The sequence below is a fragment of the Apus apus genome, chromosome 4 (genome assembly GCF_020740795.1).
Source record: "Apus apus isolate bApuApu2 chromosome 4, bApuApu2.pri.cur, whole genome shotgun sequence".
In the NCBI taxonomy this organism is placed as follows: domain Eukaryota; kingdom Metazoa; phylum Chordata; class Aves; order Apodiformes; family Apodidae; genus Apus; species Apus apus.
In genome coordinates this window covers 3,292,923-3,310,321 of record NC_067285.1, presented here as the reverse complement: position 1 = coordinate 3,310,321, position 17,399 = coordinate 3,292,923, and the positions used below count along the sequence as shown (strand labels likewise).

The 17,399-nt window shown below is 39.5% G+C and overlaps 1 protein-coding gene across 8 annotated transcripts in view; it reads right to left on the bottom strand.

Moving 5' to 3' along the window:
• The window catches only part of UROS (uroporphyrinogen III synthase), a 41,533-nt gene that overhangs the window by 21,523 nt on the left and 2,611 nt on the right, over nucleotides 1-17,399 (bottom strand). For 4 of the 8 annotated variants that reach the window (XM_051618029.1, XM_051618034.1, XM_051618028.1 and 1 more), the window contains 9 exons: nucleotides 14,133-14,222; nucleotides 13,321-13,404; nucleotides 12,530-12,626; nucleotides 10,681-10,755; nucleotides 9,740-9,814; nucleotides 5,811-5,894; nucleotides 5,276-5,361; nucleotides 2,779-2,877; nucleotides 1,421-2,165 (listed from right to left, as the gene is read on the bottom strand). In XM_051618029.1, the coding sequence (XP_051473989.1) occupies nucleotides 2,010-2,165; nucleotides 2,779-2,877; nucleotides 5,276-5,361; nucleotides 5,811-5,894; nucleotides 9,740-9,814; nucleotides 10,681-10,755; nucleotides 12,530-12,626; nucleotides 13,321-13,404; nucleotides 14,133-14,195 (819 nt within the window). In that variant the 5' untranslated portion in view covers nucleotides 14,196-14,222 and the 3' untranslated portion in view covers nucleotides 1,421-2,009. The other 4 variants (XM_051618031.1, XM_051618033.1, XM_051618035.1 and 1 more) reach the window with 4 other exon arrangements.

Genomic DNA, 17,399 nt, shown 5'->3' with positions numbered 1-17,399 from the left:
ACTTTGAACATGGTTTTACAAGTGCATCCTTAGATCTGTCTCTAGAAGGACCTGATCTTTTTGATGCAGTACAAAGGCACCTTGTGAAAGGATGCAAGAGGACAGGCTTTAGAAGTATCAGTTCTGTTGCATCTTCTGGAAAAGGAGGCAGAGCAGGGCCTTAAGGTTGGGTGTCCTTTCCTGCCTTCCATGGGGGCTGGCTCCAAGCAACACCCCTTACACCCACCCCAGCTTTTGGGTGAGGTCAAAGCTGCAGAAAATGGAACAGCATGTTTCTGAAGTAAGATGGCTAAAAGCACTTTGCTTGAAGTTGTTCTTGTTGGGAAGCCTGGCAGGGGTAGAAGAAAGCTGTTCATGACAAAGTCTCTTGAGGGCTGAGGGCTGACCCAGCAAGACTGCTGAGAGCAGTAGCTGGGGCTCAGGTGCAGAGAACAGAGATTCCTGGTTAGAGAACAGCCTGCTGCTCTTGAGTGCTGCTGGCAGGTTCCTGATGGAAAGGGGAAATTCCAGCCCAAACTCATTCATGGGATCTGATGTAGCAGGCTGCCTTCATGCAGAAGGTCCATGCCTGTTGGTGCTGCAGGTTCACTTCAGCAAGACAGGCAGTCTAGAAGGTCTGTCCCAAGAAAAAGGGTCAGACTGGAGTGTAATCACTGGTCCACCTGGTACTGAAACAGGTGCCTAAATGGGCTGTTTGAGAGGAGGCTGTGCCAGGCTGAGTGCATTTCACTGGCATTGCACAGCTCTGTGCTAGAGACGGTGCTTTGTGCAGAGGACATGTGAGGCAGCAGAGGAAGACAGGGGTTAGAGGGGCAGGAGGCAGCAGAAACAACAAAATAATAAAAGGGAAAAAAGACAGGAAAAGGAAGAAAGTCAACAATTGTGTAATTCTCTCTTCCTTCTCCCCGTGGGGCATGTCTACATGGTCCTGAAGCTACATCCAGTTGCCAGAGTGTAGTGTCCTACAGAATGATCTTCTTCAATGAAGTATTCCTCCCTCCAATTGTCTTCTTCTAACAATCAGAACACTCTGAAATGCTGTTTCATCTCAGGAAACTGAGCTGTTTTACAAAGCAAAGTGGTTGTCTTATTGTGCCCAGCCTGGCTTCTGAATCTGAAATTACTTCCATTTATATTAACATAATTGGGCTCAGATTAACTCTTGTTCTGGGTATGGAACATTTTACCTAACTGGGAATTCAGGCCACAGACTCAGAATTAAGCTACCAGAAACTTACAGCAATGCTAACAGCATGAATGACTTCCATGAGGATTTTAATGGAGCATATTATGATTTAAATCTTCTGTGAATTTCTTAGCATTAGCTGAAGGTAGCATTAGTACTAAATAGGATTATTTTTTTTCCTTTTACAGAGAAACAAAGCATAAACCCCATCCCAAACAGACAACTCCAACACTATTATTAACCAAGATAAGCCAGTTTACTTCTCTGTTAATAAATCTTCTTTTTAGGAACAGAAATCCAAACTTATTAAGACCCTGTACTGTAAGGACATTTAGTGGCAACAGCTGACTTGCAAGAATTGTTCTATTCCACTGAGAATGTACAATCATCATTTGAATATAAATATTTGAAAAGCAGAACAATGAACAAGCTTTACAACAGAAGTTTCTTGATTGTAAGTGTGCTTTTCTTCCATAAAAGAAGATGTGTGTGCAAAACTTACTAGACAGAAACAAAATCCTTTCTGGCGTGCTAGGAGATACCTGAGGAGATACATTTATTCCAATATACTACTCTGATGCAGATTAGCCTCTCACAACGAGTTTTCAAGGACTGTCCACATAAAATATTACACTCACTGCACAAATGAGAAAACAGGGAATAGCTGGAAGCTTGAGAACATGCTGGCCAAATTCTAGATTTCTCAGCTATTTAGATGCAAGCTTCTCCAACCAGGCACTGACAAGGGCAGTGTTGCAGAGCCCTGAAAAACACTTTCTGGCAGGTCGACAAAACGGGAAAACCTGCAGCACCATATTCACCTTCAAATGCACGCTGTGCTCTTGGAGCTGTTCTGTGAGTGAAGTGCCTTTTGGATCCCAGCAGCAAGGTCCTGGGGAGTGGGAGCCTCTGGGGTGCAGGTAACAGGGACCCCTGCCCCTCTCAGGGCTTCAGCAGTCGTTGGGCCGATGGCAGCAAACTGAAATCATGGTGTTCAGGGTTACACTGGGGTAGGCAGCTGTGGTATCAGCCCCTGACTAATTAGGTACATTTCTGTCCTCTGCTGACACTGCCAGTGTGTCAGCACAGCTGAGCTTACAAAACTGAACTGACCATCTCAGGTTGAAGATTCTCAGTATTAAAACCTGCCTATCAGGAGCTGCTCAGAAATGACATGGGACAGATTATTGTTTCTCTCACCATTACAAACATTCAAAGCTCTTAGTCCCACAAAACAGGAAAAGCGAGGGGAATTGTTTAAGCCTCAGGCTGTACCTGCTGATCCAAGCAACAACTACTCACCCTTTCACATCACTAAGAGAAAATAAAGCCTGTATCCAATGCAGACTAGGTATGTTGGTTGTGGAAAAAAATTCTAGGTGAAAACAATTATTTTTTTTTAAAGAAGGCTGTCAGGTACCTAATAACATTGTATTTGCTATCTATGCCTTTGCTATATCCTCTTTTTTCAGAGAAACAAACACAAATGAGGACATGAAGGTTTGTAATGGGTATAACAGCTTTCCTATCTCTCACCTGCCTACCCCAAACTTACTCCCTATTGTATTTCACCACTGTTAAAGAGAAGATACCTGGATTTGGTTGATAAAATCCCCAGAAAGCTTCTGGATGTGCTGGAGGCAAAATCTGACACCAGATGGACTGAAGAACACAATGCTGGCTGGAATTCCCTGAGGAAAAGTAACCACAAGTTGGCACAGATTAACCCTTCTCCCTGCAGTGTACCAGTAGACTTCCACATAAATAATGGAATCATAGAACTATTCAGGTTGGAGAAGACCCTTGGGATCACCAAGTCCAACCATCATCCCTGCTCTACAAAGTTCTCCCCTAAAGCATCTCCACCAACACCACATCAAAACAACCCTTCAACATATCCAGGGATGGTGACTTCACCACCTCCCTGGGCAGCCTATTCCAGTGTCTAACCACTCTCTCTGTGAAAAAATGTTTCCTGATGTCCAGTCTAAACCTGCCCTGCTGCAGCTTTAAGCCACTGCCTCTTGTTCTGTCACTAATTACCTTTGAAAAGAGACCAGCACCAGCCTCTCTACAATGACCTTTCAGGTAGCTGTAGAGACTGATGAGGTCTCCCCTCAGCCTCCTCTTCCTCAAACTAAACATCCCCAGCTCCTTCAAGGGTTCTTCGTAAGATTTATTCTCTAGGCCCTTCACCAGGTTCGTTGCCCTCCTCTGCCCTCGCTCCAGCACCTCGATGTCTCTCTTGAATTGAGGTGCCCAAAACTGGACACAATATCCTCTCAGCTGTCTCTGTGTGGACATTAAGTGGTTTTACTGATGTGTAGCAGCACATAAGCCAACAGAAAGGGTTTGGTGCAGACAGGACATGCTACCACAGAATGCTGAAACTCAGGTATGACTCTAACCTAACACCTGGTCACACAGTGCTTGGTGATCAGTGTAGTGGAAGGGGTCTGGAGCTGGACTCATGCTCCTGTTTAGCATGAAAACTCAGCAGGTTATTTCCTTAAATCCATCCCCATCCTCCTTGTTTCTGCACGTACTCTTCAGTTCCCAGCTCATGTTGTTTATGTGAAGTTCCTGCCCTGAGACGCTTTGGCAGAGATGAGGTGATGCCTTAGAACCACAGACACCCAGAAGGGCTTTCTCTCCCAGAACAAGCCTGCCTTAAGAAAGCAGCAGCAACCTTCTGCAGCCAAAAGAAAACTCTGCAAGATGCTGTCTGGAGTGAAGGTCCTAAGCTCTTGAGCTGCAGACCCAAAGCACGTGGTTTTCTGTCCAACCAGAAAGAGACACTGGGACTGCATCTGTAATTTTACAGTGTGTGACTTGGCAGGCAGCCCCAGCTGCTGGAGGCCAGACTGACAGTTGAAGCAGAGCTGCTCACTGCCTCCCAAAGTGCTAAACACTTGTCATGTTATGTCAGCTCTCCCTGCACTAAATAGATCACCACAATATCATCAGTTAAGAACAACTGAACAGCACCTGAGAGACAGCTTCTTAACTGCTTTACACTGAAACTCACATCTAATTGCAGCAAGCAAGGAGTTTCATAAAAATTGCTCAGGAAGTCACAAAATGTGTATGTGCTATTGACTCACTTTTATATCTGCTGTAAACTAAATACTGTGGGGATTAGAACTGCATTTCCCACTTAGAACCCTAGGGAACTACAATGGATCAGTCCGACTTACCACATCATAACCTTTTAGGACCTCTTTAAACTTTAAAATCAATATGTAATTTAACAGACATTAATGCACAGTTTAAAAAAGGTGCAACATGCTCAAGGAGGCCCAGTTCTGTAAGAAGGAAAGCCTGCATTTTGAATAAAATTATCACATGGGCTTCTAGAAATGGAATATTCAGAAGGCCAGTCTTGAAAAGAGTAAAGCAATTATCAGTACCTTCAGATCTTTTACTAAGCACTGATTCTTGCTTAATGTCATTTACTAGGTAGTTCTAAAGAGAGAAAAACATTAATCATTCCAGCAATATATCTCAATATACTTATCAACTCCATGTCACTGGGAATTTTAACATTTTAAATGAGTTCATGAACACATTCATAGATCAGATAATTGGAGAAGAAACACCGAAACTAGTCAGGGCAGATTACTGCTGGATGGATTCTGATTTGTAATATACAGAAAGAAGTCCAGTGATATTTCAATTCCACTAATAAAAATTAATAATAAAGCTGTTCAATGAATATCCTCACTAACTGTAATTTCTAACATGGCATTACTGAAAAAGCAGTTCTGTCCAGCTCAAGTGAATAGACTGAGTATGTAATTATATATGCAGTTATCTCCCAGTAATTCTGAAACATACATGTATTTTGAAAGTCAGACAAAGTACAATTGTCATAACAAATAACTGAGGGGCTCACTCTCTATCTGAAACTTTTGCTAAAGGATTTTCTTGGTAGTCAACAAGGAAATAAACCAAAAAGCCTATGCAAGATATTCTTGTATCACCACGAATATACTTTACAGACAGCTGAAAAAAAAAAAAAAAGGAGTATATTCTACTGTGTATTACCATATATCCCAAAAATTCTCAAATGATGTCAGCATCCCATACCTGTTGTGAGAAATAACTGCTCAAAGATTCTTGCAGGTCACTGTGTTGGGTTGTTTGATAAACAGTCAGGCTTTCCAGGGGTATACCTGGAATCAGGACATACATTGATAAATAAAGAGGGCTTCATTAATTTATGTTATTTCAATAAAACACTCTCAATATACTAACTGGACTATTTCAGAAAACATTTTGTGAAGCATCTGTAGGTATTCCTAGAATTGCAAGGCACACTAAAGCACCTGCAATCAGCAGATCTTGGAGCACACTGGAAAACTGGCAAATCCTGCCCCACTTCTGGGAATAAGTTTCTCACAGAAGAGAAGGCAAGTGAAGAACAAGGCAAATAACCTTGCTCACGTCCTGCCCCAGAGCTGTAGGCAGCAATCCAACCTCACAGTTTTTACTCTCATCCTCTAACTGCTAGCCAACAGAACAGCAAATTCAAGTTTTGCTTATTCAGAATTGGTTCACAAGCTTCAAATACAACTGTTCTCATAACTGACTAATTAAAATGAGGCTCTGAGGGAAGTTCAACCTTTTTCTCTAAGTACTGTAGGTAGTACTTCTCTTTTCAGGGCTCCACAAGGAAAAAGAAGAGCTGAGGAATTAGGCTTCTCTCCTGTAAACACACAAACAAGAACTTTAATTAACTTATGTCTTTATTAAGGAGTAAACATGACATATTTAATACATTTTAAAGGTAGCAAATGCTGAACACTGCAGTAAATGCTGCATGCTCCATCACAGACACAGCCCTAAGAGAACGGCAAACGTTCACAATTCAGAGGACAGAGGCTACTTAGCATGTAAATTAAAAAATATTCTATAACTATAATATTAATATACTGGCTAAAAAGATCTCACCAAAGATAAACTGCATTTCTATTCCCCTTGCCATCCCACAAAGCACAAGCACTGTGCAAATTATCTCCTCCTCCTCCTCAGAAACACAATCTTCCTCAATTTTGTATTTAAAATCTCAGCAACACCTGACAGCTTGCTCTCTACAGCAGAATGCCCAGACAAAAAAGAAGCCAGAAATACTTCACTGGTAAGTTTCCATCTATCCAAAAGTCTTCATTTTCTTACATCCCTAAAGAAAAATTATTCTATGTCCACTGGTGGATGTGGGTATCCTCACTTGCTCTTGTCCTTTCAAATGGAAGTGACCTCCATCAGCACTGCCTGTATCAGTCCCAGGCATTCACTGGGTTTGATGCTTAAATTAGTTATTTTGGAAAGTTTTTCACTACTAGACTGTATCTAGTAAAATTCTGACACTTTGCAAAAGATAAATAGCATTCTAATTGAGGAAGAATTGCATTGTTGGGTAAGAATTTAACAGCAGACTTTTATTGCAGTCTGCCTGTTCTACACAAATGCAGAGGAAACTCCAAGTTGAAATTCTACACAGCTGTAGAAAAGCAGTACAGTAAAAATGAAATGACAAGACCCTAGTAGGAGTCAGCACAGATATATCTCACTGTCCTAACTGCACTCTTAAGTTTTATTAAAAGCCAGAGATACACTTGTAATAAATTACAGGGAGAAAGAATAAACTTGGGACAGAACATGAAAGAGATTTTAAAATGGTAAGATAAAACCTAAATATTTCAGCATAAATCCTCCTACAACTCACCTCAGTTAATTGGAATGTCAATGTGGTACCTGTAAAGAAACACTAATCCTTCCTGACTTGTGTTTACAAAGCACAAAAGAACTCCTTAATAGGCCTGAACAATCCAACAAGCAGTTGCCTTAACGGTATCCCCAATTCTGTAACCAACACAAATGTCACACTATCAAAACTAAAAAATATTTGCCTTGAAAAGAGAATGAAGCCACCACAGCACAGAAGGTGAATAACAAAAGAATCATCACTGCTTCAGATCTTCTTTTTATTCTGACAGTAAATTGTAAGGCTATTAGAAGTTTAGAGCTGTTCTTTTCATTTACTTAGCATGTTATGCATAAAGAAAAATAAATACACAAGGGGGAATGGGATGTAATTTAATCTGTATTTCAGAGGTTGTTATAAACCACTTGACCAATTGAGAGGGCATAAATATGCACAGTCCAGTAAATCCCTGAGTCTGATGAGATGTATCAACAACAGGCAGCCTCCAATGATTGACATTCACTGGTGGCTTCCCAAAACCGAAGGGTATCCAAAGGCAGGCATTTTTGCAAGGATAATGGAAATGTTGAAGCATTGTGTTAATTTAAATAGCCTGCTGGTGCTCTGCTAGGGCACTGCCCTCGGGATGATGCTCTGTGAAAGGCTGTGAAACACACAGGTCCCTGTGCTGGCCACCCAAAGCTGCTGCTGGCCCTGCACCCGACTCCTCTGCTGGGGCCAGCAAGTGCAGTTCCCTGCCTGGCTCCCGCGGTGACTGCCAGCTCCTCCCTGCAGGAGGGTGCAGGAAAAGCAGCGAAACAGCCACGAGATCAAGCCGGGAACAGCCATGGGATTGAACAGGGTCAGCAGGAACAGAGCCTGTGAACCAAGCCGTTCCCAAGGGAGGAACTCCCCTGGACTGAGAAAATAACCTGGAGGAGGTTACTGGCAGCAACTGTGCAAGTCACAGCTTCACCACCCAGGAATTTTTCTACCCCTGGTACTCCACAGATTGTTTTCCTTAGACCTGATCCTAAGTTTTTTCACATTCATACAACAGAAGACACAAGTATGTTTCTTGTCTTCCTCCTCAAAAAACCCTCCTTCAAACTGGCAAACATTCATTCATGACCAGAAGCAGATTTCCTAGCACTAAAAAATAAGCTAAAATCTGTCTTTGTTTTAAAGTATCTGTTGAAGAGCAGATATGGGTTATTCTTCACTGATGGCATTTCTGTATTGAAATTTTGATTTTTAATTTTCAGAATTTATTACTTAATCTTGTGTTGGCAACTAACATTTTTATCATTAAATATTCCATATAGTTCAAGTATTTTATTTGCCAGGGAATTACAGAGCACTCTGCCCATAAAAAAACCAACATTTGCCAGCTCCAATCAGTTTTTATTTTACTTATAAATCTCTGCTACTACACAGCCTTTGCTAATCATCACTCTCTTTCATATCTAATGTTATGCTTAACAGTCAAAACTAACATGTCAGGGCTCCTGACATCATTCCCACTGCTGAAGCACCTAGCACCTTACTCAGCAAGTTCCTAAAGAGTGGTCAGCAGTGGGGCTTTTAGACCAGCAGATACAAAAATTCATCCAACATCTAGAATAATTGCACTGATTGTTCTTTGTTTCTCTGACTAGGATGAGCCAAAGGCAGCCTGTTCACCTAGACTGGCTGAAAACCACAGCTTTTCATGGCCTTGATCATTCTCTAGTCAACTCATGGGCACTGAAAGAGCCTCTAGATGAAGGTTTCTGCTTCCCTTTTTAAATTTAGGGCAGAAAGTCCTTCAGCAAAGGACATATCTTTGTATCAGACAGAAATCTACCCTCTAATTTAAGTATGGGGCTCCACTGTAGAGCTCCCTGCTGTCTCACATGAGTGGGGATGATTCCCAGGCTGTTTAGAAGTACAGGGAGGGATCTGCCACCTAAGAGTTTGCTGCTGAGATCCTGAACCTTGGGTGGGATTGTCACCTGGTACAGAGGTTATTTTAGCAATGAGCTTCAGAGAGTGTGGGGACTAAGTCTGCCAACTTCTTCTGGTAACTGTTCCTCCCAGAAGATACACAGAAGGCAGCACACACCTCAGTGGTGCATCCCCAGGAACACCAGGTTTAATCATCACAAAATGGTTACACAAAATGTAAACCAGCATTTTAACTAACCCTTTCTGCAACTACTTCAAAACTACCCTCCTTTGGTGTTGAAAACCAGATCCCTTTGAAATCACACGTTCATTCTGAGGAAAGGAGTTCTACATGTATGGCATGGTGAGAAATCCCCAGCATCAACTGGTTTGAAGCAAGGACACTCAGATCACCCAACACTCACACCTGTAGTTACAAACATTTCAATTAAGCAGCAATTTCCAACCACTAGAGATCTTTTACTAAAAAATACTTTGTCTACTGGATTGTATAGTATTCTTAATCAATTACAGCTTTCATGTAAATTAATATTCTGTACAGGTATTCAAAAGTATTTTTTATCTTATAGAGCTGTCACCCACATTCCCAGAAGCTGAATGCACGGGTTCTACACGTGAGAGATCCATGCAGTATGTGCTTCTCTCCTCAGTCTGCACTCTGCTTTTAGTGTGAGGGTGCTGAGACCCTGGCCCAGGTTGCCCAGGGAAGCTGTGGCTGCCCCATCCCTGGCAGTGTTGAAGGGCAGGTTGGATGGGGCTTGGAGCAGCCTGGGCTGGTGGGAGGTGTCCCTGCCCATGCAGGGGAGTGGGAACTACATGATCTTTAAGGTCCCTTCCCACCCAAACTAGTCTGGGATTCTACGAAATTATGAAACAATGGAAGATAATTAAATACTTACTTGAGCAAATATATTCAGCTAATTTTTCAGCATTTCCAGACTTTTCTCCTTGTGGAGTAAGGCCAATTTCTTCCACTATAACCAAAAATATCAAAGAAAAACATTGCAATCAATGAAACAATTCAGATTTCTGCCACCAAAATGGGGGCTGAAAAGGGAGACACAGTTTGATCCAAGCTCACAAATACTTTGAAAAGCAAAAAAATAGAGCACCTGAAGTAGTAACAAAAATGAGTACTATTTCAGTAAACTAAAATCTACCTTGCTTTTTTGTTATGCACATAAATATGTATTGCTTCAGATTAAAACCAATGTCAAGACAAATAAAGCAGCTGACCCACTGAGGTCCATGAGAAGCATATTGCTGACTTCATTAGCAAATGCCTCACAGGAACTCTGAGGGGATGAAGGGTCAGGACATTACACTCTGTATTACCTCAGGAAATCAAGTTTTAATCCCCCCTCATCCAATTTACTTTCCAAGGAGAAAGAAAAAAAAAAAAAAAAGCCACATGCAAATTAAGAAATCCTTCACTACAAGGGTGGTGAGCCACTGGCCCAGGATGCTGTGGCTGCCCCATCCCTGGAAGTCTTCAAGACCAGGTTGGATGGGGCTTGGAGCAACCTGGTCTAGTGGGAGGTGTCCCTGCCCATGCAGGGGACTGGAACTGGATGATCTTTAAGGTCTCTTCCAACCCAAATCATTCCATGATTCTATGATCACATTACAATAAAAGTAATAAAAATGCAGAAGCCAGATCCTTGGCTGAACTAAGAACATATAGCTCTAACGTGTACACCATTACCTGTTTTCACAATTATTTATAAAACTTATCTCTATTTTTTCTAAGCACCCTTGGACACCAGCTAATATTCCAAAAACTGTACTTACAAGACAGATTTATCTAAGAGCTATTTTATTTTATTAAACCCCAGCTTACCTAGAGAAGCTGTAGCTTTTCCTACCACGTAAGCTGGCTTGGCATTCCATCTTTCTTTAAGAGATTTTGACCAGGCTGAAAAACATCACATTAAATTGAAGCATGTGGCAACAAAATATGAATGCTAAATCCAAATTTGGATTTCTGTTTGATAGACAAACACAGCAAAGCAATAATAACTAACACTCTGCTACGTATTTCAGCAAATCTGGATGTACAAAATGAATTTTTAATGTATTTTTCCATTGTGTAAATAGCAGTCTACAACATGTTTTTAGAAGCCTCATTTGTGTCAACAGTTCTTAGCTGCTTTTGTTAAGTAACATTCTTAATGCACATTTGCCCTGTGCCAGTTCAGATGCAACTTGCAATGTTAATTTATGTTTTGGCATTAGGAATTTCAAAAAGCATCAAAGCTCATAGGAAAAACCAACACGTAGTACAAAGAGAGATTTAGAAATACAAACTAGTGGTTTAAAATGGAAGGCTTAGGCAAGAAACAAATACAATCTTCTGTGACAACAAATAAAAGGGTAAAAAACTATATCCATGCACTACAGCACTCTATAACACAGCTCTTTCTTATACAAGAAAAATATGGAAACTCATTATATTTTACACATACACTAAACATAAGATATCTGTTCAGAGAACAAAGTAAAATTACTGGGAAATGGTTCTTCTTCAGGCAGTAAGAATGTTATAGAGTATATATTTCTTAGATCTAGCTACCTGATCCTATGCCTTAAATCCTAATGGGTCAAAAACAGATCTCCTAAGTCTTTGACTGTTTTGTCTTAAAACAGCACAAACTGAGTTCCCTTCTAGTATTCTTGGAGGGAAAAATTAGAAACAGAAACTACAACAGTAAAAAAACAAAGGTCAAAGGAAACTGCTCTAATGAAGGAAAAGAAGAAGGATTTATTACTTTTGAAAGGAACCCAAACAGGAACTTAAGACTAATTTAATTAATAAAAATATGTATTTCAGCAGCTTCCAAAATTCCTAATCAAAACTAAGGATGAACTGTATATTACAGATTTTATTTGACCAAGAATCCTAAAATACAGCTTTCTGCTGCTGGAAATGCCAAAATAATCTGCCTCTGTATTTACTGCTTACTCAAGAGTGTAACCTTACTCACTGCACATTAAGTAGCACGACTGCAGCCTAAACATGCAGCAGATACAGCAATGATGCAGTTTAAGTGCTTACAGAAACTCAAAGCCAGGAATTACCACTTAGCATAAGAAGAGTTCACAATGATTTGCTGTATCACTGGTATGGCAATTTCTATTTAGCACTCTACAGGCTTCTTACTCATAACTACTCTGATGGCTTCTAGATATTGCCATTTTTTCCCTGCTTTTTAGCTACTGTGTAATTCACTTGAGAAACTTTATATTCAAACCAGAAAAATATGTTTTTCTGTAAGACTCCACATGAAGCCCACACAGAAATAGCAGTGGGCACTTTCTGTCTGTAAGGGAGGAAAGTGGTTAGGAAGCAAAACTAGGCACTGCAGCAAAATGCTCCTCATGCATGGGTTTCTGTTTGCAGCTCTTTTTAGCAAAGACAACCACAACTGAAAAAACTCACACTAATTCTAATTTGCACCAAAGGCTCTTTCCTTTAATTTTGACAACATCCTAAATGGTGGAAAACTCAAACCTTAATCCCTTACACACTCAATTGAGAATAAGGCCTTCATGATACCCAAAGATCTATGAGATACAGATCTTTTTTTTTAAAAAGGCAGACTCCAAACACTTACTGGTGGCTGAAACAAAATTACAAACTTCACAAGATACTGAAATAGAAAGACTAAGGAATATAAATATGCACTTACCTTCATTTTTACTGTTATCTTTCAAACATATCTTGATGGCTTCTAATGCTCTTGGACTGGTAAAAACTAGGCCTCCATAACATTCTGGATGCGAGAGCTACATACAAACAATAAGTAAATAAAACAATTAATAAATAAGGGAAAGAATTAAGTTGATCAATTCTTTCTGATCTTATAGAGAACAATATGGTTTAATAAATGTCTGAAACTGCAAAGGGCTAATATTTCACTACTATCATTAGTCAGAGTATTTATAAGAGAGATGTACAACAAATCTCAAATTCAGAACAAAACTTGCACGGATTCTATTAATTCTGAGAATCTTTAGGAAATGACAAGGATTCCTGTCACTGAAATGAGCTGGAAGGACAGGCAAACAACACAGAAGGTATTTAGCAACTTCCTACAAAAGAAATGAACTGTTAATCCAAGTAGCAACGCAGAGGATACTACCCAGACAGCTGATTGCCCCTGTCCCCTCAACAGACAGAATTTCAGTTCAGTGTAAGGTGAACCTCAAAAATACCACAATACCTGCAACTATCTATAGTCCATCAATCTAACTGCCAATTCTAGCTGACCAACTTAATTCTTTAACAAGTACAGGCAATCAACTTTATTTTATAAACAATAATGTACTGTGTTGTATGCAGTATGGTATTGTGTACAACTGTGCTTGTGGAAACACATCAAGAGGTACCACAAAGGGCAGCATTACTGAATTAAGATCTTGGCAACCATAGCCTAAATTCTGTTGAAATATAAGACAACTGAAATAATGTAAAACTTACCTTTTCAAATAAGCTTTCAAGAGATATGAATTCAAATGACAAAACTGGAATTAAAGTTGCTTCAAACCCACATAATCCCAATTCCTATTAAAAAAAAAAAAAAATGGTTTCAGCTCTTGAAATAGATTTCAAACAATTTTTTTTTCTTTTTCAAATAATTGCCTAAGTCAGCACAAACACTTATTTTTACTAACGTAAAATACAAAGGCATCTTATTTACTTTTACTACTGAATCTAGTTTGGTTTTGTTAGTTAATTAGTATTACAAATTAATAGTAAGCTAACAGTTGTGGAACTGAGGCCTCCTACATAGCTACTGAATAGTGGCAGCAGAAACCAACACATAACCTGGTCCTATAGATGTTCTTGTACATCTCTGTAATTCTTTAAAGTCACTAGAACTGCTTTTATGAGTAGGAACTACTGACATGACTAAAGACAACAGCAGACAGGACCACAACAGGTAACCTCTTTTTCACCTGACACTCCCAGTAAGAAAACTAACATTTTTTGTAATCTTAATTCTATCCATTTGAGCATAATCAATAGTAATTAACCCAAATGCAAGTGTTTTAATATCAGTACTTTCTGAGAGGTTTAATTCAGTACAAGTGCCCCATAACTAAAAAAATTTCTTCAGCAACAGCAAATTTTCTAGCATGCTTTTTTCATAAGTTCAGACCTGCACTCCTAATTGTGATTAAGCACATTTTTCACTTTTAACAGTTACATTAATCTACCTTGCTGAACTTATGATACTATTATTTAATAGTGAAGTGACACAATTCTTAGCATTTTTAGAGTTTACTCACTTTAATATATGGATCTGCTCCTGACTCTTTGTCTTTGGGATCCTTCAGCAACAGAACCTGCATTGTTTACCAAATAACTGCAAAAGAACTCTGAAACACAATAAGGGAATTTATCTAAATTAGATCTAGCGGACTTTCTACTGAACAGTGACTTGAATAGCTCAGCTTCAGAGAAACTGGGCTGCAAACAGTTGCACTGCTCTCTACACAATGAGTAAGCAGTTAACGTACATTCTCTGGGCATGAATATCCACCCTGATAAGACCAACAAATAACATGCTGCCTTTAGATAATACTGCTTAAGGGAGGGAGAAAGTGTCATGGAAGTCATCAAGAACACATTTTAGAAGAGAACATTTTGTAGATGTAACAACCCCTATAATGCAGTCACGTTCAACAACATAAGAAGCTCCTACCTATAAAAACTGAATTCATCTCCATGCTAGTTTCCACCCCGTGCTCATCATAATGAATATGCAAAGACTTCTGTATCAAGTGATTTAATTTTATGCACTGGGGTCTGACCCTTTTCATGTGGGAAAACAGGTGCAGGGCAGTGTTTTGAAATTAAAAACAAACAAACATTTGTGTGTGTACATATACACACATTTATAGACCTGAATATAATACATATAATATTCATAGGCCTTCTTTGATGTATCTACAGTAAACAAAGCAAGATAGACAAATACATTATGCCATTAAAATGGTTTGTAGGTCCTTAAAAGTTGACTTAGGTGCTGAATTCAAAGCCTGTTACAACACTTAAGCAAATATACCAAGCATCAAAAAAAACCAAAACACAAACAACCACAAATCCATTCTCTAACCACACATTTGCCCTAATTATCTGTGTTACTTTCCTGATAGATTACATACTTGCAAATTCTCTTTACAATTAATAATTATCAATATGCAAATGTACAGAACATCTTGAATTTTATGCATTTGTATGCCAAGAACTGAAATCCTCAAAATTCATCAAAGAGAAAAAAGCCTGTTCAGACAAAAAGTGAACAGGCAAGAGGCAGCTTTAGACAAATGGACAAAATCCTGGTACCAACACCCAGAGCTCAGTGTCACATGTGGCCCTATGGCCAGAAGCACTGCAAAATGGAGGTGGGGAAAAGGGCACCCAAAGCACCAGGAACTCAACGTCCCCCTCTGATACTGTGTTAATTTTGTGGATTTGGAACTTCATTTTCTTAATCTGGGTTTTAAAATGCGGTGCCATAATTGAGGTGTTTGATTCTCAGCGTCTTACCATTCATTACACATGAAGGCTTCCAGCACTCAAAATTGACACATGGGAGCTGGTAGAGCTTTGCAGTTCCAAAATACCAAGTCAAAGCGAATGACTACAAACACGTGCAGAAGAAACAAGGACTTGGCTGAGGGCCACAGCTTCTAAAGGTATAATTCTCACTGATTTTAAGCTAGAGCAAAGACTGAAGTAGATCCCACCCCTGGATTTCAAGAGCTAGACTCCCAAATACTTTTGAATATCCAGTTGCTAGTGGCTCCAAGGAGGTAGGGATAAGTAACACTTCTCAGTCACTGTAATACTGTAACAGTCTTCATTTTTAAAAAATCAAATCCTTGTAAACATCTAGTTTGCTCCCAGTTCTTTGTAGCTGATAGTTGTTTTGATACTGTAGTTACTAACCATTTTTACTATAGCTCTACCTTCAATGCTTATGCTTTAAGTAAGATACACCTGTATTTCTACTAGTTCTCTTAAATGTCTAACAGGGCCAAGAAAAATTTTATTAGCTCTAATATACCACACCTTCCTATTTCCAAAATATATTATGTTTAATAACATTATTAAGTCCTCAACTTACTAATGTAAAAGGAAAAAAAAAAGTATTTCCAAACTGTATAGCACAAGATAATAACACTTTTTTGAAAGAGCAATTTCCAAAAGTATTGTCATAAACCCATCCAGGTGCCACAAGAGACTTAATTAAGGTACACCTGGGGAAAGCAGATTTCTAATTAATTACTGTGGGAAGTTAGAAACTAATTAACTTCCCATCCTATGCCTTATTACTGTGTCAAGTAATGAATAATAATAAGAAACGGGTAAACATTCATGCTTAACAAGGTGACTTTGTGATAATCAAACTAATTATTTTGTTTAGATCCTGCATACAAAATGCACACTGAAACCAAAGCCATCAAATAGCATGAACTACTTCAAGTTGCAATTGTCTGGCTATCTCCTCTGCAAAGAGATCACAAAAAGCTCTATTTTGGACTCAGCCACCTGGCTCACTTGTAAAAAGATCAAGCCCTGTGCTCCTAGAAGCCACTCACTTCTTTTCAATTCTACTAGAAGGCAGCTTGTTGGTCAACTCCAAAAGGAGGCTACAAGTGTCCAACAGAAGACGAATTTGACCTAGGGAATCTGTAAGTTTGTGCATTTGTGAATAACTTCTGATCTGCAGTTACCCTCTGACTGCTTTTGGTTTTAGGGCTCAAAAAACTACATCTCCTTTTCTGCAGCCATGAACCTCTCAGACTGTTCTGTTCTGTCTGCCCAGGCAGTTCAGACAGGTTCACACGGGTTTGGTGACAGGTGTGACCAAAGGAAAACTGGTGAAATAGATCCATTTCCAAATGCCAGGTTACCACACCCAACACTTCCTCAGCAAGAGTGCCCCACCACCATCAGCACATCACCAGGAATTGAGGCAAAAAAACACCTTCACAGGCAGGCAGGCAGCAGACAGACAAGATCCCAAAGAGGGACACCCACACCAGCACCTTTTCAAACCAACAATACCCCAGTATAGATTCAAAGGGTGAAGAAGTTAGAACTCCATGATGGATTATTTTTGTGGGGAAAAAACACATAAGAGGAGTTTTTATGCAATGATGCAGGGGTCCCACTGCACTGGTAATGGGAAGAGAAATACACTATTTTTACTGTTTTACTTGTGTCCTTGAGATGTTACTAAGGAGTGCCCTACAAATTACTGAAATGCAATTTTGCAGCCAGCTTCCTGCTAAAAGCACTTAAGAGTCAAGAACCCCAACAAACATTCTTATTAAATCAAAAAGCACTAAGAAAAAGCACATGAATAAGACATGCAGCATCTTTGCTAATTTTTGATGGGAAGAACTTACCATACAAAGATGTATTTTAGATATCTTAAATATTTTATCTATAAATCATACCATGTATTTAATCAAGAGAGGTATGCACAAACTGCAAAACAACAATATAAAGCTTCTATCTAGAACAATGAATGGATTTAGCAG